The 24648-nt window shown below is 36.6% G+C and overlaps 1 protein-coding gene across 1 annotated transcript in view; it reads left to right on the forward strand.

Annotated features, from left to right (window-relative positions):
* NME7 (NME/NM23 family member 7) overlaps positions 1-24648 on the forward strand; it is a 187137-nt gene that overhangs the window by 78347 nt on the left and 84142 nt on the right. Inside the window, exons 7-9 of the mRNA XM_040987543.1 lie at positions 1763-1868; positions 18016-18080; positions 21858-21926. Of these exons, the coding sequence (XP_040843477.1) occupies positions 1763-1868; positions 18016-18080; positions 21858-21926 (240 nt within the window). The remainder of the gene's footprint in view (positions 1-1762; positions 1869-18015; positions 18081-21857; positions 21927-24648) is intronic.

Consider the following 24648-nt stretch of genomic DNA (forward strand, 5'->3'; position numbering starts at 1 on the left):
CTGCATTTCTAAATGAAGGAATGAAAGAATGAATGAATGAATGAATAAACCTTAAAAACATGAAAGTCCAGCAGTCTCTTGTGAAGATGTCTTGATTCAATAGTTTTATTAGGAGTCCTTATTTCATTCAGAAGTGCAGGTGCATACTGCAGTTATATCTTCACAGCATATTGCCTCCATTATATACAGTCGTTCCTCTAAGTAAATCTATGTATACACATATTTGCTTATATATCTATTGGTCTTGTATTTTGCATGAAGGTTGCCTGTATCAGAGAGCCTGTAATTTGTCCTTAGGGGACTGGCTTATTTCACTGAGCATAATGACCTCTAGTTGGGACCATTTTGCTGTAAATGGTAAAATCTCATTCTTTTTGTGGCTCAGTAGTAGTCTCTAAAGTAGATGCACGACAGTTTCTTTATTCTTTCCCCTTTTCAACAGGCATCTGGGTTGTTCCCATGTCTTCAATGTTGTGGATTGTATTGCTGTAAATGTAGGATTACAGGTCACTTTCTCAGATGCAGATTTCATTCCCTTTGGATATATTCCCAGTAGTGGGATAACAGGGTCAAAAGGTAGATCAAGCTTTGTTTATCTGAGCCCTCTCCCTACTGAATTCCGTAGTGGTTGTACTAGCCACCATTCCCACCAACAATGAAGGAGGGTACTTTTCTCCCCAGTTCTGCATATATTTTTAAGGATTACTTGATAGCTTGGATTGAATGAATTAGGAAGGCTGATCGGATATAACTTTTTTTTCCTGTTTTTCTCTATTTGTGAGAGATAACAAACCTTGGGAGAAATAGTGAAAGAATTCTTCTTTAGATATCTTATTAAATGTGAAGCATTTGTTAAGTGATTTTTGCAGAATTGTGGGCATAGAGTTTAGAGAGGAGGGTATTAGACAGAAGGTAAATATGTGGGAACCAATAAAATACTGATGTCTCTATTTGACCAGAAAGCATCATCAAAAGATTACCAGTAGAGGGCCATGTGGTAGCCTAGTGGCTAAATTCCTTGCCTTGCTCATGCTGGAATCCCATATGGGTACTGGTTCTAATCCCAGCAGCCCCACTGCCATCCAGCTCCCTGCTTGTGGCCTGGGAAAGCAGTAAAGGATGGCCCAAAGCCTTGGGACCCTGCACCTGTGTGGGAGACCTGGAAGAAGCTCCTGGCTCCTGGCTTCGGATCAGTGCAACACTAGCCGTTGTGGTCACTTGGGGAGTGAACCAGTGGACAGAAGATCTTCCTTCCTCTCTGTCCCTCTTCCTTTCTGTATATCTGACTTTTCAATAAAAAAATAAATAAATCTTTCCCCCCCAAGAAAGATTATCAGTAGTAAGAAGATGGACAGAGTCATGCATGATATCATGACTTTGATGAATACTTCTTCGCATACTCTGATTATAGCTTTTGAAACAGAATATACAAAGGTCATTTTTAGGCTATTTGAAATGGTGTTTTGCATTGTAGTGCAGTGCGTTAGACCACCGCCTGCAATGCCAGATCCCACATGCGCAGTGATTCGAGTTCCTGCTGCTAATACGTTTGATCCACCTCCCTGTGGTCATTTAGAAAGTCATGGGTCTTCCAATGAATAAAATTTCTCTCTCTGCCTTTCAAATACATACATAAATATCTTTAAAAACTTAAATTATTTGTATTTTAAAACATTAAAAGTAATCACACAGTTCTAAGAATTTCTCTGTATATTCAATATAAGATATCATATATGTCAAACTCATTTCCTTCTGCCCTTAGGAAATGGAGTTATTTTTCCCTTCAAGTGGAGGTTGTGGACCAGCAAATACAGCAAAATTTACAAATTGTACCTGTTGCATTATTAAGCCCCATGCTGTCAGTGAAGGTAAGTCTTGTGCTGAATACAAAATATGCAGTACATTGTATTTTCTTGAGTTTTTTTGCTTGTTCTAGGCACATGCATCTAAGTAACAAAATACAGGGAAATCTGTCTCACTCTGTACCTCTGCTTTGTGTCTGTATTTTTAAGTTTCTTTTTCTGTATCTTTAGTTTCCTGCATATGGTCAATTTCATTCACCCTATCTCACTCCTTGAGCATTTTTTTAAAAATCAGTTTTTGAAATCTAGATTGACATGTAGTGCTTGCACATTTTTAAAGAGCATAAAGTGACATTTCAACATTTATTATGTTGCTTAAAACCAGCAATGGTGGGCAGCCAGCCTTTCGGTGTCATTTTCCATTGTGGGTTTGGAGCCAAAAATCTTGATTGTCTTTTATTCTGAGTCATGGTCTTCCTACGGTGCTGCGTCGGCCTCCTCTCTCTGCAGCCACATGACTGATTCACTTAGTTCATGTCAAAGGCTTTGCTAATGTACATTTAAAGTAATACCTACTGGTACTGCAGCACCATGCTTCCTGAGAAAGTTGAGAAGCTTCATCAGTTTGTAGTATCTTAAAAGACATAGAGATACACACACACAGAATTTGAGAATTTGTACTGATTTTTCCTATTTTTATCTTCATTTTTAATCTACTTGTTTTAGTTTGTTGTATATATTTTGGGGAGCTTTCTGAATGTTTTAAAAGTAATCAGGGACACAATGAAAATGTTAAACATATATACCAATGTGTAAAATAATGAGATTGATAAATAATACAATGACACTATTAAATCAATTATAAAATGGAATGATAAATTTTATGTTTTCTGAATAAACCGTTATTCACATAAGCAATAGAGCTGGAAATTTAAAAAATATAAAAGTTATCTGCCTTGTCGTCATTCAGAAACGGGAATTGTTAATATTTTGATGCATTTTCTGCACATGCTTTTCATCTGTGTTTATATGTCTGTGTACACATAAGCACGTGTGAAAGCTGACTTGATTGAGCTGTAGTACTATAGGCTATTACTCTAAGTTTAATGATATGAGCATTTTTGGATTTCCTGAAATCTTTAGGACTATTTTAAAAGTTGATTCAATGCATAGTAATAATCATATGTATGTACTGTCATAGCTGGATAGTTATATTGTGTTTAGTTTTTCAATAGTAAAATAAAAAATTTAAGATTTATTTATTTATTGGAAAGTCAGATATACAGAGAGGAGGAGAGACAGAGAGAAAGATCTTCCGTCCAATGAATCACTCCCCAAGTGAGCGCAACGGCTGATGCTATGCCAATCCAAAGCCAGAATCCAGGAACTTCTTCCAGGTCTCCCACATGGGTTCAGGGTCCCAAAGATTTGGGCCGTCCTCGACTGCTTTCCCAGGCCACAAGCAGGTTGCTGGATGGGAAGTGGAGCTGCCTGGATTAGAACCGATGCCCATATGGGATCCCGGCATGTTCAAGGTGAGGACTTTAGCCACTAGGCTACCACACCGACGGGCCCAGTAAAATAAAATTTTGAAGAACATCCTTATACAGAAATATTGATGTTGTATCTCTTTAATCATTTCCTCTGGCTAGTTTCCTACAGGTAAGATTATTGGTTAAAAGAGTATGAACCTTGAGGATCTTGTTGCATGAGTAATTCTTCTTTAATGATTTAGTTAGTGCTTTGACATCTTATACAGCGTTAGGTCCCTAAGCATAAGGGATCTGAGAGGTAAGAGTTACACACAATTAGTGCTTGTGTGCCTGGGAGCGGAGCTGTACCTTCCAGATTATATCTGTGAATATGCACTACAAGTATGCAGATGTGTTTGTTTCTCGTATTTAGATATGCTGACTGAAGCCTCAGGAGGTTGTTTCCTCTGATTTAGAGTAGAAAATTCAAGATGCCAGCCTTCTCCTCTTTAATTTCCATTTTGTATTCCCTATATCTAATCATTCCAACAAAAAATAATTATAATTTCAAAATGTCATACTTGATTAGTAACACTCAAATGGAAGAAACAATAGTAATAGTTGAAATGGCTAGTGCTAGCAATCCTTGAAACTAAACTGGAGTAATGTATTACAATAATGTTTCTTGCCTGGGAAGATGTACTCACATATATACACACACGTGTATATATGCGCTTGTATACAAATACTCAACACATGCATATTTAACATACATATTCATATATGATAAATTTTTTCTAAATGTCTTAATTTTTTTTAAAAAAAAAACAGCCTTTGTGGCACATTAATACATTTGTAAAAAGTTTTCTAGAATCTTTCTTTATCATTTATGTATATAATATGTGCTATCATTTATTTATGTACTCAACATGGTTTATATTAAAACTTCTGGTTCTCTTTGAGAGTCAGACACACACCGACACAGCTCCCACTTGCTGGTTTGTTTTCTAAAAGCTTCTGACCGCTTGAACTGAGCACACTTGGAGGTGGGATCTGATCATGTAATCCTGATCTCTGGCATGAGTGACTGGCTCTGAAGCCATCCCCTGTGCCTCCTGGAGTCTGTTGTTGCTGGAAAGCATGGTCAGCAGCAGAAGACAGGACCTGAACACACTGCTGGCATGTGGGACATCAGTATCTCACCCTGTGAGTGAAATATCTGCTGCCAACTTAATGCTGTGTTCCATTAGAGTTGATCTGATTGGTCTGATATTTTTAGTTAATTGGCCTAAATAATCGTGCATGTTTTACGAAGTAACGGTGTAGTGTGTGAACATGTGCAGTTTAAATTGACCAAGACAAGCTGTAAATATTTCCTTATCTTTTCTTCATGTTTAGAGCCTACCAGTACCTCTTTCCCCTTCTGTATAATGTATATAATGCAATACTCTGAGCTTCATTCACCTCACTGAACTGTAGGATGCTAGAACTTACTGTTTGTTTCAAAATGTGTTTTAGTAAGTGTTTTCCAAATAATCCATCTTTTCTAAGGGAGAAAAGGTGATGCATGGAAAGGGACAAAATAAAGTACAATGAGAATACGTGTTAGTTATCAGTCTTTTTGCAAAGATTTATTTTGTTTATTTGAAGTGCAGAATTAGAGAGAGCGGGTGGGAGCGCATACAGAGGGAGAGATTCTGTCTGTATGAATCAGAGATTGTAATTCATTCCCCAGATGGCTGCAATAGCCTGGCTGAGGCCAGGAGCCAGGAATGGATACAGGGAACTGGAAATTTGGAGAAAGTTTTGAACAGATAAGAAGCCATTACATTTGAACCATTACATTTGGCCTGTAATGGTTCAGCCTGTACCTTACTGGTCAGGCTTCCGATTTGGCTTTACCTAGACAGTCATTCCTAACTTGCTAAAGTTGGGGGGGATTTCTCTGCTCGCCCACCTAAGACAGTTCTACTCTTCAGTTGTTAATAGATGGCTTGTTATATGATTGTTTTGATCGCCCTAGAGTGCACAACGTTCTGTAGAATCTTGCTTGAATACAATAAACTGCTAAGTCTAAATAAAAATTACTTAACGTGGATCTTTTAAAGCATTTATTAATATAAAATTGCTTTGTTAATCTATTAATATAAAGCAAACGGATTTTATAGCCATAGTTCTAGGAAGATAACCATACTTGCCTGCCTCTATTCCCCTTCCTTCTTTCCTCTATTTTAGCCTTCAATTTTCACAATAACATAATTGGAGTTTGCTTCATCCTCCTGGATTTAATGCACCACCAACCATAATATTCAACTGGGAAAAACTAGAAAGCCCACTTTTCCCAGGAATGTAGACAAGGACCACAAACAACAATCTGATTGATTATGGGCGAGGTTCATGCTGTAAGATTTTGTGGTTAGTCAGTGATCTTTACCAACTCTTGTAAGGGTACAGTTGTTTAACAAGCTAGTCACTTGCCCATTGGAAGGACTATCATGAAAGGACAGTTGTTTTGCGGACCATTGTTGGAGTAAATGCATCTTTAGAAAGTTCCTGAAGCAAACAAGGAAGTTATTTACAGATTTAGATCCTTATCTTTTATGGAGGAATTTTTTGGCATAAATAGTAGTCATGTGTACGTAGGCAGTTCCGCTTCTTAGTTCTATGTGAAGGCAATGGTTCTACTTCTTACTGCCATGGGGTTACACAAAAGAGAACTCACTTTGTGGAATAGACCCGGGGGGAAACAAGAAGGTATATTTTTATGTAGGAAGGAGAAAATATATTGTCATTTTGGATCAGTAGGGGCGTGGAAATTTGGGGAGAGGGTAGGGAAATCCCATACCCTATGGAATTGCACCATGAAATTCAAAATTTATATCTATATGTAGAATTATATATATGTATACATTATATATACATTATATACATATTAATAAATATACATGTAAATATACACATAGATAATATATGTGCATATAGTCATTTGTGTGTGTGTATATAGTCATTTTGGAACTCAGGCTTTAAAAGGGGAAAAAACAAAGGTGAATGTTCTTGTATTTTTACGGTTGAAAATAACACAATGTGTTTATAACCTTGGTGCTGTTTCTGTGTGTTAGTTTAATCCCTTCGGTGAATGAATTAGTTCTACTTTGAAATCAGGCTATGTAAGTATGAATTCTTTATTACCCATGGGGTACTCGGGAAATCACTTCATATTGTTGGGCCTTGTTCTTCATTTGTTTGTTGGGAATGCACACATTAGTACAGTAACCAGTACTCAAAGTGCCATCAGTTAGCTATCATTACTTATGATTGCTATTCTGTTACGAAGCTGTTTTTTTTTTAATATTTTGAGGATTTATTTTAATTTTTATCGGGAAGTCAGATTTCCAGGGAAAAGGAAACACAGAGAGAGATCTGCTATCTGAAAGTTCACTCCCCAGGTGGCTCCAACGGCCAGAGCTGAGCCAATCCAAAGCCAGGAGCTTCTTCCAGGTCTCCCATGTGGGTGCAGGGTCCCAAGGCTTTGGGCCGTCCTCTACTGCCTTCATAGGCCACAAGCAGGGAGGTGCAACAAGGAGGGAGCTGCAAGGGAAGTGGAGCAGATGGGATACAAACTGATGCCCATCTAGCATCCTGATGTGTGCAAGGTAAAGACTTTAGCACCTAGGTTACTGTGCCAGGCCCAAGACTGTTTTTAAAAGGTGTATTTTCTCTTTTTAAATATTTATTTATTTACTTACTTACTTGCTTGCTTACTATTTAAAAGACAGTGACAGAGTAAGAGGAAGAGCAGGCAGGGAGGCGAGGTGGTGAGTGGAGCATCTTAGATCTGTTGGTTCACTTCCCAAGTGCTTGCAAAAGCCGGGTCTGGCCTAAGCCAAAATCAGGAGCCATGAACTCCATCGTCATCTCCAATGTCAGTGTCAGGGACCCAAGCACTTGGTCCATCCTCCATTATTTTCCTAGGCACATTAGCAGGGAGGCGGGTTGGAAACAGAACAGCCAGTACTCCAACCAAGACCTTAATAAGGAATGCCAGTGTAGTCAAAGCTGCCTGAACCCACTCTGTTGTAACTCTGCCCCCATATTGCTACTACTTCTGCCAGTCTCTGAATGCTTAAGTAAAGTTAAATGATTCCCTATTAATTCAATATTCACATACATCTTCCATTATAAAATAAGAATATCATTATGGTTTAAGTAACACAGGATGGTGAGAATTTTTTTTTGAAGCAATCAAAAATTTGAATATCTAGGACATACTTCCAAAGTAGATCCTGTAATATGCTTCAGCTTCTGTAAAGCAGCTATTTAATGAAAATAGCAGTAAAAGGTGATGTGTAAGTGGGTGACTGTTAGGTTAACCTTTCTGTCTGTTGAGGTTGGAAGCAAACCCAATTTCATGGGAAAAAAAAAGCACAATTATAATGTCAAGGAAAAAGACTGCAAAAATTTAGGTCTTTCAAAAGTCCAGTAGAGTTTTAAGCTTTAATAACTTTTGAAGTGTAAAAGGCACAAACATATGGTAGGTGTTAGTGTTTTACAGTATGTTTAATTCTGGGTGTTTTTTGTTTCAATATTTTTTCTGAGAGAAATTAAGAACTATTTTTCTACCTTCTGTATTTTAAAAGTCAGCAGTCATGGAACAACGTGGTACTCATGCTTTAGGAATATTTATTCATTAACCCACAAGTTTCCATGTGTACCCAGAAATTTTTGTGAGGAAGAGAATTATTGCTAGATTTTATGCACAATTGAATGACAGATCTCCAACCACTTCCCTTCCACATTTTCCATAAACTTGTCTATCCAAGAACCCTTTATAGCACTCATGATAATCAATGCTGAGACTAACGACATGAGACACACTCAGTTTGTAAGAAAGATACCATGTGCCCATTCCCTCCCTGGAAAGCTCCCCCGTTTTGGCTTATGGTGCCCCCAACCCTTTTGTCTGCAGACTTGCCTGGATAATAGTACAATGACAGACGGGAGACGAGAGATTCTTCTCCCCCCGCATCCGTTCTGCACTTCAGCTTGATTCTCCCCACCTGGAGCCGGGCCAGCACTGTGGAGCTGGAATCCAGGGACTCAACACACATGATGTTGCTTTATCAGAAAAGATTTCAAAAATAGGATGCATGTTTTCAGATTATAAGACCTCAAAAGATTATTCAAATTACATGGAAGATTACAAATTCTAAGATTCTGGTGATATAATTGCTTCTTATATGTAAAAAAGAGAAATAGCTGAAGAAAAGATGGTATGTTGACAGTAAAGGCTCTGAACAGGCTTGGGTTTCCCAAAGATGAAAGAGATTGACTCTTACAAAAAGTGTCAAAGAACGTGATGCATGTCATTGAATTTTCAGTAGATTAGTAAATGATCCTTATGCCTTTTTTACACTCTGAAACCTATGATTCAGAGCTCTCATTTTGGTTGTTCATTTCTACCTGTCATCTATTCAACATAGTCTAGTTTAGTATCACTTAAATCATATACAATGGTTTCAGTAGGTGCAAAATAGGTAGTGGTGTAGTCATTCCAGTTATACCTTTAGAGCATGGAAGTTACTGTGAAGTAGGCTTGTTATTAAAACTGTGGTATGCAGTCTCCTAGGAGAATCATACAAGTTTGAATTACAGCACGTTGAAAAAAAACCATTGGAACACTCACCTGCTTGAAATTGATCTTGAAAATTTTAAATTTAGATTTATGCCCTAGACAGATGGCATATCTCTGGGTTTTTGTTGGTTTGTTTTTAATCCTTAATACATTGGGCAGCACTAGGTAAAGCTGGTTCCTTTGGCACCGGCAAGAGTATAGACACTTGTTAGAGTTCCAGCTGCTTCACTTGTGATCCAGCTCCTGCAAGAAGTGCCTGGGAAATGAATGGGGATTAGTCCAAGTGCTTGGGCCTGTGCACCTACTGAGGAAAACCCAAAGAGGCTCCAGGCTGCTGTCTTCAGACTAGAATTCCAGTCATTGCAGCCATTTTTGGAGTGGACCAAAAGATGGAATCCAACTGTGCCTTTCAATGAAAAAGCAAATTGTTTTTTAACTTACTTAGTTGACCATGAACAAATTTCACGTAGTTGACAGTACACAACAGGAGCATAGTCAGTCATACTTCCAGCTCTACCCTCCCTCCTGGCCACCCACTCTCTTTGTATAGGATTTTTACCATAGCTTACTTTCAGTTCACTTTGCAATAGCATGCTTAACAGTCCTCTAAGTAAAAAAAAAATTCAACAAAGAGCAAGTAGGAAAAAGAAGAAGAAGAAGAAGAAGAAACCATCCTTTTCCTCCAGAGCAAAAACAAAGGCTGTAAACAATAATCAAATCCCAAAGCATAAATCTAGCTCATATAGACCACACTTTCTGTGTTCTGTGGATTAGTTACCAGAAATCAGGAAAAACATAATATTTGTTTTTCTGTAACTGGCTTATTTTACTAAGCATAATGGTTTCCATGCATTCATTTTATTGCAAGGATTTCATTCTTTTTTTTATGGCTGAATAATATTCTAAGTAAATAAATCTAAAGAAAAATTATCTACATTATCCTGGATTTAAGAGCCAATAACCTTTTTATTTTAAGATTTTATTTATTTTTATTGGAAAGGCAGGTTTACAAAAAGAAAGTTCTTCCCTCTGCTGATTCATTCCCCAATTGGCTACAACTGTGAAAGCTGAGTCAATCAGAAGCCAGGAGCTTCCTCTTTGTCTCCCAAGCGGCTACAACCTTTGGACCATCCTCTGCTGCTTTCCCAGGCCCCCAGCAGGAAGCTGGATGTGAAGTGAGCCCATATGAGATCCTTGTGTAGTTAAGGCAAGGATTTAGCCACTGAGCCACAACACCAGGCCCAAGAACCAGTAACCTTTAGGCTGAACCTGTTTAAGCACTGGGCTAAATCAGAAAATGAAATTTCAAATATAATTTTTATAAAATTTGGATTTTTCACGTAGGTTTTATTTACCTGATGGCTTTTAGTTAATGTATTTCTAAACAAATACCTCAGGTTCTCCACAACTGTATTGTGAGGATTCATCATGTTAGATGGGTATGTATCAGATGGATAGATAGAACTAATGAGATCTTTAGAAAAGGGCATCACCACTCTAAAGAGAGCATCAGCAATTGGTTCGTAATTAAAGCTGAGTTTTGTATGCGGTGTTCTTTCCACAGTGAAATTACCAAAATGGTTTCATTAAGAAATATGACACCAAAAAGGTTACAGTATTACTGTGCTAAGTTTCATGCTGGAATTCGGTTTAGTAGCTTTGGGGGAAACTTCTGTTGCTGTGAGCAAATACAGATTATAGAAAATTTAGCAGTACATATAAATCTGTATTTTAAAAATCCCTTATACTCACCAGAAATTCGGACTACTTACAACATAGCATTTTCTTCCTTTCCTGTCAAACAGAGCCAATTATGGTAGCATGGATGAATGTCGCAGTCATGAAAGTGAACAAAAGAAGCAACTCATAAAAGCACGTGTGATGGATGATTTTATTGTCCTGCCCTAAAAGTATACAGTGGATGAAATAAATTTACTTCTTTATGTCTGTTGTATCTAGTTATGTGCCTTGCTTGGGATAACTGAGCAAATAGTTTAGGACGTTCTGGCTGAGGAGAAGGCTCAGATTGGATGCTTTCTAACACTTAACGTCTGTGCCCTGGAGAGCAAGTTGGTAACACTCAGCCCTTTCCCAGGTATCTTTTATGCAGTCATTGTTGATAACTTCCTCTCTCTGTGCCTTATTATGGGATCATTTACTCCTTTCACTTTTAAGGAACGCAAGCGATTCTTTTTCAGCTGGAGGTTTGTTATGAGTCAATGAGTCATTTCACCTTATAAGAATTTCTCTCAATCTGAATACCTAACCTGGCAGAAATAATGAAAGGCAGCAAAGTCAGTTCTGATTTGCTTCGCGCAGGCACGTGTTCGATCAGAAGGAGATCAATTGATGTATTTCACTTGTGAAATATTTCAATTTGTGTATGTATTTCTAACGGAAGAAATCACGCCTTTATTTGTTTCCACTTTAGATTCAAGCTGAGTTTTCACAGTAAGTTCTTTCTGAGCAGCCTTTGCACCACCCCGGGATCCCCATAGTTTTACCTGCTGTCATACCCAATAAGTCTTGAAAAGCGTATTAACACCAATCATACTTGTACTATATTGCTTTTGTCACTAAGACTCCCTTAAGTGGCACCTCTGCACCACTCGCTCCTATGACCCTGATGCTACTCTGTTTTCTTCCGAGTGCTGCAAACATGTTCTCTTATTTAGAAACATTTACTGTTACTTTAATCTTATTAATACCAGTTTATGTTAAACTGCCTAATTTGTCCAAGTCTATTCTATTACATATTATGTTTCCTTCACCCAATGCAAGCCTATTTTTTCTTAAAATGGTTAAGGTTACTCTTTCTTAAAAAAAAAAAAATGCTATTTGAACTGGAATGCCCCATAATACTAGTGTTGTCAGTTTATTTTTTGACATTAGCGGTTCATTTTCATTCATTTTTATTAGTAAACAGAGAACGCCTTTCACTATTCCTTAGATAAAATCCCAAGAGGTTAATCACACTTCCCTCCCGTCTCTTCCTTTCGTCAGATTTTACAAAGACGTGATTTTAATCCACCTTATATTTGCAAGCTTCATTCACTAGTTACCATACTAGTCGGTTAATAAAAAGAAATATTACAGTTTATTTTGAAGTGAGGAAAGATGATCCTTGCTATTATACAGTTAGATGATCTTATCCCGTGACCCTGTCCCTCTTTATTAAAGGTAGGGTCATCTGATCTCATTTTGTGATCATTTCACTGTACATACTATTTTTTTTCTGAGATACGTATTTGCAATTTTATCAGGACAACAGGGACCAGAATATCACAGCTCTCAAAATAGATAGTTTTTTTTTTTCTTCCACGTTTCCTACTTCAGCCTTTCTTTCTCAGGGTGAAGTGTCTCACGTCTTATATAAAGTGTGTGGTTTAATGATGGTAGTTTTTGGTATAAGCAGGAGAAGCCCAACTTCCGTGTTCCAAAACTGTCTGATTTGCTTAGACTACTCGAAGAGGAACAGGGCTCAGGCTAGCCTCAGGCGACACAAAAGGGACTCTGCCACTGCCTCTATTCTATCTGGCTTACGCCCTTGGTTCTCTTGATTGTCAGCCTCTTACCCCTGTGGGAATGGGAGTTCGAATAGCCGTATAATGTGCATTGTTTGTTAAGAAGAGTGGAAAGCATGCTTGTTATCCTTGCCTCCAGCTTATATATATATTTTTAAAAGAAAAAAAAAAGGAAGGGAGAAAGAAAACTAAAAAAGAAATGTAATTGGTTTGTGCAAATTATGGATCCATTCCTAGGAAATCACTGTGACCCAGAAAGTAGAATATTTTGATTAGCCCTGGTTAGGTCTGGTGCTGATCATTTTTACCACTCATTGAAGCTGTGCTTTAGGGTTAATGAAGTTCTTTCCTAAAGGAGGAATTGGTGCTCATCTCAGCAGAAGCAAGCATTTTTAAAAAATGTCTAGTTAGTTATAGATGCCTAGTATTGTGCATGACTGAATATAGGGAAGCTATTTATAGAGACTTTTGAACAACCCAGTTGAAAAATATGAGGTTATGAAGTGAGGTCTTTGGAGTAAGGACAGAGAGAAGGTGATCTGACATTCAGAAGTTACAGGTAGCATTCAGAGAGCTTTTAAAGCAAACTATTATAAAACAAATAAACCATGGAAACAACGGGGAAATAAAACAGAGTGCTGTATCTGACTCTTGAGGTTTGTTGTTTTAGGTTGTTAAACCCAAAACAGGATTTTAAAATGCTCTTCTCTCCTCCCTCCACACATATCCAACTTAGTATAAAAAGGGCAATTTCCTTGAGAGTTGAACAGGCCATGTAGCAGGTGTGGGGGCCATAATGGCATATTACCTAAATAAATAGGAATTGAACTTTTTATCTGACTTTCCTTGGCAGAAGGGGAATTTTACTAAGTTGATCTGTCAATAGAATTAATGTGTTAAGATGGTATATTCAGCGTTCATTGAGATTCTAGATTTAATACTGTGACAATGATTCGAAAAGCAATGAAAGCATGGATTTAAAACATAAGTTTACTTTTATACAAAAATTGTTTTGAAATTTATGTAAAATATTTTCATATGCTTTTCATACTTTTCTGAAGACCCCTTCTAAATGTAATCTCTCTATATTAATGTATACACTGATACTACTCTCATATTTAGATCAACATACATATGTAATTATATAAATTTTATTATTATCGTCAGTAGAAACACTTTAGGTATCTGTGACATCAAAACTACTCTCATAATAACAGATTAAATGTTTTTTAAAATGTGTTGATATTTGTACTGATGATACAAAAACAATGCTGGATAAAACTGCTAATACCTTATGATAAATCAAGGCAGTGGCATCAAACTGTCCTGTAAGATATTGTGCTTTTCATCATCATGTACTTGAAAGAAAGGAAAGTCACTCTCATTTTGGAATATCCTCAATGGAGCAGAAAAATTATTAATTTTGTGGCCATTCAGTATAGGTCTTTTAACGTACTCTGTGTGAAGAAATGGGATGTTTATATACGGCTTTGTTTCTGAGAAAACATTCGTACTGTGTACACGTTTGAGTTCTGAGCTCAACTGTGTATTTTTATGTTCTATAGAATATGATTTGTATCTGAAAGAACAACCTGACAAATTGGTTATCCAGGATTGGGTATTTTTCAGGCATTTTCTTTAAAATTACCATTGAGAGCAAACAATTGCCAACAGTTGTTGCCAAAGATAAAATTCAAGATACATGAGAAGCTAAAATTAATATTAAAATATTGGAAAACTGTATTCTCCATTTGGAACTTAGCACCTTCCCAATGGACTATTCTAATAAAATTCCTAGTGTTACCAGAAATGGAGCTCTTGCCATGGTGTTATGAAATGAGTCAGCATTTGGAAGACCCATACAACTTAGTGAACTAGCGCTTTTCAAGCAAACGAAGTATCATGGTGTAAATAGTGCTTAGGACAAAAATTCAAAGTACAAAGCACAGCAGTGATTTTAAATACAGATAACTTAAAAAAAAATAAAAGAGTATCACCTCACACATTTTTTGAAATTTTTAAATTTAATTATTCCATGATATAGTTCTATAGACTCCGGGATTTCCCTTCCGTCTTTCCCAAATTCCTGCCCCCCCCCTCTGATTTTGCCCATGTATTTACGATAGTATAGTCCTTCACTGTCAGTCATAAGTGCATCATTCTGCTGTTTAAGTGTATCCTGACATTGTGAGCATGGACAATGGCAGAGAGCCCAGCATCCTATTGTCAAGACGCATTCAGCAGTTTTATTGGAAGTCCATCTTTGATTTGGAAATAAATCACACTGCATCAGTGTGTGGTTTTCTTTTCTTTTATGCTACAGTAGAATGGATGGTTGTTAAAGTATTTAAATTAATACATATTTGAAAATCTTTTGGAGGTTACGTCATGGTGGCTTAGCGTATTAAGTGACTATATGTGATGCCTGTAACCCATATGGGCACTGATTCAAGTTCCATGTGCTGCACTTTCAGTCCAGTTCCCTGCCGATGCACTTGAAAACACAGTGAAAGATGACCCAGGGACTTGGGACCCTGCACTCATGTCAGAGAGCCAGCTGGAGTTCCAGAATCCTGGCTTCTGCCTGACCCAGCAACTGGCAGCCATTTGGGGGAGTAAACCAGAGGATGGAAGATACCTACCTCTCTCTTCTCTATCTATCTATCTATCTGTCTATCTATCTCTCTATCTCTCTATCTCCTTATCACTCTGCTTTGAAAATAAACAGTATTTAAAATCCTTTTAAAATGTGTAACAAATTGTAATAGCTATAACCTCTATAAATGAAAGTACTTCAGAGTCTACAATAACTTTTTAACAGCAGAAAGAATCTAGGAAAACTGAAAGCTTAAGAACTTCCCGGTCTATAGGATAAAGTCCAAACTTCTGAATATGATCTGTAAGCCCTTCTGTTAACAGCTTCTGCCGCCTCTCGTCCCTTCACTTCCATCCCACTTCCCCTTCGCCCTGTTTTTTAGTAAAATGAAAACATTTTTGTTAGTGAAAAGTGGGTCTTCTAGACAGAAAATAGATGGCTTTTGATTTTTAATCCAGTCTACTTATCTATAACATTTGATTGAGATTAGGCCATTTACATTCAGGGTTATTACATATGGATGGTACTTTGGTCCTGTCATTTTAGCAATGGGTTGTTCATTGGTTTAGTCTTCTGTTGTCATTCTACTGGGATATTCCTCACATTTGCCTTTGGTTTTGTTGGGTGCTATTCCTCTTCTCTGTCAAGAGAACATCTTGAGTATCATTTGTAGGGCAGGTTTGAAGGAGGCAAATTCTTTTAGCTTTTCTTTACTGTGGAAGAATTTTATTTCCTTTTCAAAGGCAAAAGAAAGCTTTGCTGGGTATGTTATCCTGGGCCGACGATTTTTTTTTTCTTTTGGAATCTGGAATATGTCACTCCATTCTCTTTTTGCCTGTAGAGTTTCTTGTGAGAGGTCTCCTGTGAGTTTAATTGGCATTCCTTTATATGTCAGTTGATTTTTTTTTCACGTGCACATTTAAGGATCTTTTCCTTATCTTCAATTGAAGAGAGCTTGATGATCATGTGTCTTGGTGAAGATCGCTTTTGATCAAGCCCGTTGAGAGTTCTGTGTCCCTCCTGGATCTTGTTTCCCAATTCTTTCTCTAGATTAGGGAAATTTTCCCTTATTATTTCATTAAATATATCTGTAAAACCAGTTCCTCATTCTGCACCTTCTGGGACTCCCATAACTCTTATATTTGGCCTCTTAATGGTGTTTTTCAATTCTTGAATACTTTTTTTGGCCTGATCCAGCTCTGCTTCCTGGCTCCTGGCTTCTGATCGACACAGCTCTAGCTATCACAGTCGGGGAGTAAATCATCGGACAGAAAGATCTTCTTCTCTGTGTCTCCTCCTCTCTGTATATCTAACTTTCCAATAAAAATAAAATAAATCTTTTTTAAAAAACTGAAGTCAATCTTCTAGTCACTTGGAGTAAAAATTGTAGAATCATCTTTTGTTCTTTTATCTTCACATTTGATATTCAATGTGTTACTTCTTGCTTAGAAAATATTCTATAATCATTATTTCCTTAAAGTATGAAATAGGACATAATAATTAAAGTTATAATGGTTGAATATTTTTAAATTATTGTGCAAAATAATTTGAAAAAACTTTCTTACTCCTTTTATTTGTAATCTGTTCTTTAGAACACATTACTTGACACCATTACGTTAGTAATTTTAGTGTAACACTACTTTTATTTTGTGTTATGCTGCCTAGTATTTTCAAGGACTTTTTTTTTTTTTTTTTGTGACTACCGCAGCAGAACACAAATCATGGGCTTTTGATGTTAACATGAATTTTATTCATTTTCTGTAATGCAACTTAAGCTTCCAAATATAAAATTAAATAGAAACTTTTCCGTGTGTGAGTAAATAACTAAAATCATTTAGATGTTAGTTACAAATAGAACTGTAAAATGAATGAAATTTAAGAAAAGATACTGTGCTACAAAATCCAGCTGAGCTAAATGTGGTATAGATTGAGTTATGTGTGGGCCTGTTTGACGGTGATGACTCAGGCAGCCTGCCAGTTTCTGCTTTCCAGCTCCTGAAAAACCTTTGCTGCCGTAACATGCTGTGATATTATTTGGCCTTCATGCGAGACAAATGTACAGTTTGAGAAATAGATCTAATTCTGTCTTCTTCTCACTCCTCATTCTGCCACAGTTGAAACAGTAATTTTTGGCTCCAATAAGATAACAAAAACTATGTATATTCAGGCACCAGCCCTGCTGGGTGATTTGTGCTTCCGGATCACGCACAGTATTGAGTGTAGGTATAGTTAAGTGTTTTTGCATCAGAGACAGATGCAGAAAAAGTCTCCGCAGACTTGAAAAAAATAAACTCGGAGTGTGTATAGCAATGAAATAGAGTATCAAATCTTGACCGTATTTGCAGTCTATAAAATCCATCGTAAAAGATCACTCATCTGTGCCATGATGATCCCATTCTTTACGTTGATCCAGTGCTTCATCCATTCCTGTTCAGTTTTATTTTCCTCTCTTGTTGTTACTGTCAGATGAACAATCCCATACTTTCCTAGATGTGTCTCTGAAAACCTAAGTGTCCACGGCTCCTAAGGGTCCTTGGTGTTTTCCAGTCCTCCTGAGGCTTCTGCCTGCCTTTTCGTTTATAATTTTAGTTTTCTGCTTCTCTGAACTACTCTGTGAGTTTCTTCTGTATCCAGTACTTCAGTGTTTAGGGTTGTTTTTTTTTTTTGGTAATGTTAATTTTAAATTGTTTGATTTTTGTATTCTCTCATTCAGTAACCTTTTATGGTCCCAAAGGCAAAATGATGTATTAAAATGTTTTTGCAAAATCCTATGGACGGTTATTGACATGCTTCAGGAACTTAGGCGATCAAATGACCAAGTGCATTTCTCAGTATCAGGGAGTTACTCTCTATTGCAAAAATGTGTGTTTTCTTCACATGGATGTTAAGAAGAGTAGCTTGATATAGAAAATTTACATGTCTAAAAACATAAAGGTTTATATTTCTTAAAAATGTATATTTCTGCCAACATTTGTTCTTCATTTTTCAGGTCTCCTGGGCAAGATCCTTGTGGCTATTAGGGACGCCGGGTTTGAAGTCTCAGCTATGCAGATGGTAGGTGCTTTGTAAGGAGCCACAATGTACCAAGGAACTGTTTTTAATCAATTCTGAAAAGTTTTATATCAAATATTCTGTGTCGTCTTGTGAATTCAACACGTAAAATAAAGGATGTATTTATTGAATGCAATATCCTTCTTATAATAAAATGTTGTCAGATTATTTTATCTGTATACCCTTTTTCTTGTTACTGGTGAGAACATTTGCTATGTGTCTTGCTATCTGTGTATGCGTGGTATATTTCCCTTACCTAGTTATTATTTCTGGCTTTTTATTTGCTTATATTTTGTGGGAGGATGCTAATGGACACCAAAGTAGTAGAAACTTGACTTGATTTTACCTCCAGCCTTTTTTTTTTTTAAGATTTATTTTTATTGGAAAGGCAGACATACAGAGAAGAGAGAGAGAGGAAAGAAAGATCTTCCGTCCGATGATTCACTCCCCAAGTGAGCGCAACGGCCGATCCCATGCCATCCGAAGCCAGGAGCCTCTTCCGGGTCTCCCACACGGATGCAGGGTCCCAAAGCTTTGGGCCGTCCTCAACTGACTTCCCGGGCCACAGGCAGGGAGCTAGATGGGAAGCAGGGCTGCCAGGATTAGAACCGGCGCCCATATGGGATGCCGGGCGTGCAAGGCGAGGACCTTAACTACTGAGCCACCGCGCTGGGCCCACCTCCATCCTTTTTTACAGTATACCTAACTGAATCTTACATATATCTTGGCACTTTGTTAAAAAAATAAATAAGGACCAAAAATGTACTTAGTTTTCTAAATGAAAGTGGAATCAATGTAAGCAATTTAAAGGCTGTCAGTCTTCTGGTTCATAAATATGCCAAGTGGTGAAGGAAGTTCTGTTTTCCAGACCAGTCCCTTGTGTTTGCAGATGCTTTCTCAGAACCTTTTTGGGGGGCTGTGTATTTCAAATCCTCTGTGTACCCTGGCACCCTTGGAACTCTCAAGCCGACCCTAGTCCACACTGCCTTGTTCACACATTCCCTGGAAACCCTTCATGGGAGCAATAGTGACAATTTTGCTAGAGACCAAAGCTGTGTTCAGTACTTATTTGTACATTTGATGTAGAATTTCCGAAATACTCTATCTCTATAGAATCACATAAACTTTTTTTGTGATGTTTGAAACATAGCAGCTTTATATTTTGTTTTGGTTTAGGAGTTTTTTGTTTTTGTTGTTGTTTGTTTGTATGGCCAAAGACATACTTCTCTTGGAGCTTAGAATTTTCCTCCCAGTGTTATTTATATCATCTTTTCTTGAACATAAATTCCTGTTGTTTCCAATGAAGACTTAGTGCCACCCCAAATCAGGTTTAGGGTCTTCCTATTTTGTATCCATAAAACCTCCATTCCTGGCACAAAAGACGTAAATAATAGCTGGTTTGGTAAAACTAGGCAGGCAAATTAAAGCAAATACCACATTCCCATATATTGATGTGAATATTGAAGTAAGTGGTAGAATAATTGTCACAAGCAACTCAGTACTGGTTGTATTTGTAAAGGAAGTGTGATGGGTGCAAAGATTGAATGAGGCTTTCCAAGAGCATTTTGATAGGAGGGGTCAGTTGTGGTGGTGACTATCGTTACCAATAATTTATCATATATTTTAAAATAACTGCAAGACAAGGTCTTGAATGTTCTCAACGCACAGATATGATAAATGCTTGGACTAATATATGCATATATATTTTAATTACTGTTATTTCCTCATTATAATTGCATAATTTGTATTAAAATATTGAACTACCATAGTATGTGCAATTATGTATCAAATTAATTTTTAACTTTAAAAGTATATCTCCTAGCTTATGACTTCATCAAGAAAAGTTGGAGGCCAGTGAAAAACTAGATATCTGAAGAATCTTTCCTAAGAAATTTCTATCCATTAATTTTTAGCTGTTAGCTTCATATAATATTTACAGAATTATGCATCTCAAGCCTACTTAAAAAAATTTTTTTCTGGAATTGAATTTCAGATTTCAACACAGACCTAACATTTTTCCTACTGTGATAAGTATTAAAGGAAAAAAAAAAAACAAATAGAATGTTGAACTGAATATGGGGAAGGCAGGATTCTAGAGGCACATTGTTGGAATGGGGACAGTCCCTTCCTTCCAGAATCTGCTGGGGCCATGTGACTTTGACCAAATGTCAAGCATCCTTATCCTCGATTTTCTCATTTAGGAACGAAGAAAATTATTGATACTGAAGGCAGTTATTTTGCAAAATAAATTAAATAACCACATACAATGTCTGAGGAAGTTTCTACGTCAGATAACTAAGTATTATAATAGTTATAGTATAATATTATAATGAAAGTTACACCTTTCATCATCATTCTGTTGTGGGATTATCTGCATGTAGTTTGAGCAGTAATGTTGCTTATGAAGCCAAACCCTGAAAGCTTATTATCTGTATGGGCAGCAATTCCTCAGTGACTTTCAATCTTGGTAACAATACAGGAACAAAATAGGGGTAAAATAAAATTCAATGTTTGGAGTCTATTTTACAAAAATTACCATTTTTACTTTTTGATATCCTCAAATTTAATATAGTTTTTTGTATTTCCATCTAGATACAAATATAGCCTTGTAAGAGTAAGCATAGACTTATTTTAGAAGTATGTTCTTATTCACAATTTTTTTTTTTAGGAGTAAGTCCAGATCACTCTTTTTTCTCCAATTCCTGAGCCACTTTTATTCTACATGTGCGTGTATCTCTGTGAAAACTTGAACCCAGGGGCTGGCCCAATGGCTTAAATGGCTAATCCTCCACTTGCAAGCTCTAGCATCTCATTTGGGCATCAGTTCATGTTCCAGCTGCTGCACTTTCTATCCAGTTCTCTGTTTATGGTCTAGCAAAGCAGTGGAGGATGGTCCAAACCCATGGGACCCAACTCCCACATAGGAGACCTGGAGGAGACTCCTTGCTCTTGGCATCGGGCTGGCTCAGCTCCAGCATTTGTGGCCATTTTTGGAATAAACCAGTGGGTGGAAGAACTTTCTCTCCCTTTCTCTCTGTAAATGTGCATTTCCAATAAAAATAAATCTTAAAAAAAAAAAAGAAAGAAGGAAAAGGAAAACATAAACCTAGTCAACATCTACTGGTGCTGTCAACATGGAAATTAAGCATGTGGAAGCCCCACACTTCTAGATCGCTTCTGTAAGAGTTTTATTAAAAACAAGTATGGGGATTTTTTTCTAGATGCTTTGGAGGAAAAATGGTAATTTTTCACTCCTTTTATAAAATCTGAGCTATTTCTCTTTAATAATATTTATTAAGGCCAATCAATAAAAATTACAGTGAACTTGATTCATTTCATAAATCAAAGTGATTTTGTTCAGAGAGATGTAGTGTAGTTGTTGAGGATATGATCACACTGCTTGAGATCAAATGCGAATTTAGGATGTTAACCTAATCCCTGTGAGTTTACTAGCCTCGTAAAACTGGGACTATTAATTCTGCCTATATTGTAGGGTTATATTATGAGTCTTAAATATGGTGATGCACTTATGGAACCTAAACTAATGTTTACCACATTAAGTAACCAATAATTGTTGCCATTGTTATTATTCACGAGCTGATTTTCAGTAACACTTTCTTCTTTAAATAGTAATTCAATGCCAGGCTTACATTTTAAAGTAAAAAATACATATGTATACACACACACAAAAAAAAAAAACCGTAAGTGTTGAGTACTAAGTATCACTTGTTCATTCTTCTTCTATTCATTGTTTTCTGTTCTTTTGCTTTTCTAATATAGTTCAATATGGACAGGGTTAATGTTGAAGAATTCTATGAAGTTTATAAAGGAGTGGTGTCTGAGTATAATGTAAGTATTGAAATAAACGTAAAGCACTATGCCTGATGTGTGTGTGGTTGTGTTCGCTTTCTGCATTCAGTTTCTACAGTTTCAAATGCCCGACATTAACTGTGATCTGAAAGTATTAATATTTTTGTTGATGAGAGAGGTAACATTCACACAAATATTTAATATTTTGTGAATATTTTATTAACATTAATATATTTTAATATTTTTAACCTCTTACTGGTCCTAATTTATGGATTAAATTGAATCTGAAATATGTATAGGCAAAACTATAGTACATATGGGGCTCATTACCATCCTCTCTTTTGGGCTAGAAGTCTAAGAATTAGTCCCAGATGGATAAGCAGGGGTTATAGTATCTCAGAGAGTGATAGCAGTGTAATTTATAATCTAAAATATTCCTTGAAGTGTTCCTTCTGCAAAAGACCAGATGGTTTAATTCAGTGATGTGGAAATACTTATCCCCTATTGCTGGTAGAAGATATGATAGCATTTTTTTTGTGAGACAAAAATATCCAGGAAGAATGTGGAAAATGTGTCATCAGCACAGAACTTTGCTTTCTGAGAAATACATGATATTTTCAGATTAGAAGACTGTCCAAAATGCCTTAGCCAGTGGAAACCAAACAGGTTTAGGACCAGCGTTTCTAAACGTGGATGAAGCCACTGTCTGATGCTGGCATCTCACTTAGGCCCCAGTTTGAATCTTAGCTATCCCACCTGCCATCCAGCCTCATGATGATACATCTTGGAGAGCAAAAGATGTCCCAGGCACCTGGGCCTACGTCACACATGTGAGGGACCTAGAAGGAGTTCCATCCAGTCTCCTGGTACAGTCCTGGGTATTGTTGGGTATTTGGGAAGTGACCCAATAGGTAGAAGTGCTCGCCTTCCGCCCCCCACCCCCCCTTACTAAGTCTGTAATTCAAATCATACATTTTTAAAGCAAATGAAAATAATTATTCACATTATTATTTAAATCAACAGCAACACATAATACATAATATGAGGTGTTTTTGTCCTTTCCTCTGCATTTGATTCTCACGCAGTAGGGTATGTAATGTCCTTCACTGTTTAGGCTTGGCTATCATCATTTGTCTGAAAGTCTACCTAGAACAAACAAAAATGGCTGTTTGGTAATAAAAAAAACTATATCAGATGAATCATTATTTTTAAGTAATTTTTATGGTTATCTATTCAGCTTAAACAAGCTGATCAAGCTTAAAATCATTTATAATAGTTAATACGAAAATGCATAATTGTATATAAACCATCGCATATCATTATCTCGTTATTTCAGTGACATTGTTTATATAATATAAAATCTTACTTTAACTGAAAAGAAAAACTGTCTTCTTGAAAGGTTTTCCCAAATGTAAATAGAAATATTATTATCTCAGTAATATTTTGTTGAAGTAAATGATACTCTTATGAATGGCATGTAACATCTCATGTTTTTAAAGTTTAGTAAAGTCATATTACTTGGTCTATTTCATTGTAAATTAAATTATGTTAGTTTATAATTGTGAAATGATCCTCTTAAATGTAGAGTGTATAGTACAAAATAGATGTCCCCTGTATTCGTAAATGTAGATTATATGGAAACAGTGACAATCACTGACATAATTGCATCAGATGTTTTGTTTTTAAAAGCTTTATATATTTGTATCAGAAAGGCAGATTTACAGAGAGAAGGAGACACACAGAAAGAGACACACTCTCCAAATGGCTACAGAAGCGGGAGCTGAGTTGATCTGCAGCCGGAAGCCATGAGATTTTCCTGGTCTCCCATGTGGGTGCAGGGGCTCAAGGACTTGAGCCATCCTCCACTGCTTTCCAGCCCATCAGCAGGAATCTGGATTGAAAGTGGAACAGCCAGGACACAGAATGGTCCTGTGATTGGCACTGCAAGTGGAACATTAGCCTGATATGCCATAGTACCAGCCCCACAGATATTTTTGGTAATATTATTCTTATTTTAGGTTTTCACACAAATTTTCTTCAAACTCTGGATTTTTGGTATTTTTGTGAAGCTTACTGCAGCCAGCTTGTAAATGGCTAAACTCAATCTCCCTCCTATTTTTTTTTTTTTGTTTTGTTTTAATCATGGGATCAGATGCGTCATTTAAATCTGACTCCTCTACTTGTATGATCGTAGACAATTATTTACTTTTTTAAGCTTGAAGCCTGGGACGATGTTATTAATCTTATATTATGAGATTGTTGTGAGAATGAAGGAAAATGAGTCATATAGAGTCATCTGGCATGTTGAAAGTATTCCAGAACTATTGTCAGCTATTACTGTTATTTTATTATATCATTTAGTGATGGTATTCTTTGGAGGTGGACCCTCTGTTGAACATTTATACTTGAATTTTGTGCTTCTGTATTTGTAATCTTAAAAAGCGGTGTTTGATAGCTTCAGGATGTGATAAATAATAATCACAAATGATGTTTAGTAGAGGACAGACTTTAAATCAAACCAAGCCACCAATGACCTACCCAGGAAAAACAGCGTAAGGGCTACAAAAGAAACAAAGAGATTCTTGTATGATTGCAAAATTTGTTCACTTACTAAAACAGCTTTAAAATTTCAATTTTTTAAGAAATATGCTTATGATGAAGTGTTTTGTTCTTCATGTTTTATTTTTCCATTCAATTATATGTATTTTGAACAGTGATGTGTGTCAATAGTTTTATTTTCTGTCATTGATACAGAGCGAGT

The sequence above is a fragment of the Ochotona curzoniae genome, unplaced genomic scaffold, assembly GCF_017591425.1.
Source record: "Ochotona curzoniae isolate NIBS_2020 unplaced genomic scaffold, NIBS_Ocur_1.0 contig_4754, whole genome shotgun sequence".
Taxonomy (NCBI): Eukaryota; Metazoa; Chordata; class Mammalia; order Lagomorpha; family Ochotonidae; genus Ochotona; species Ochotona curzoniae.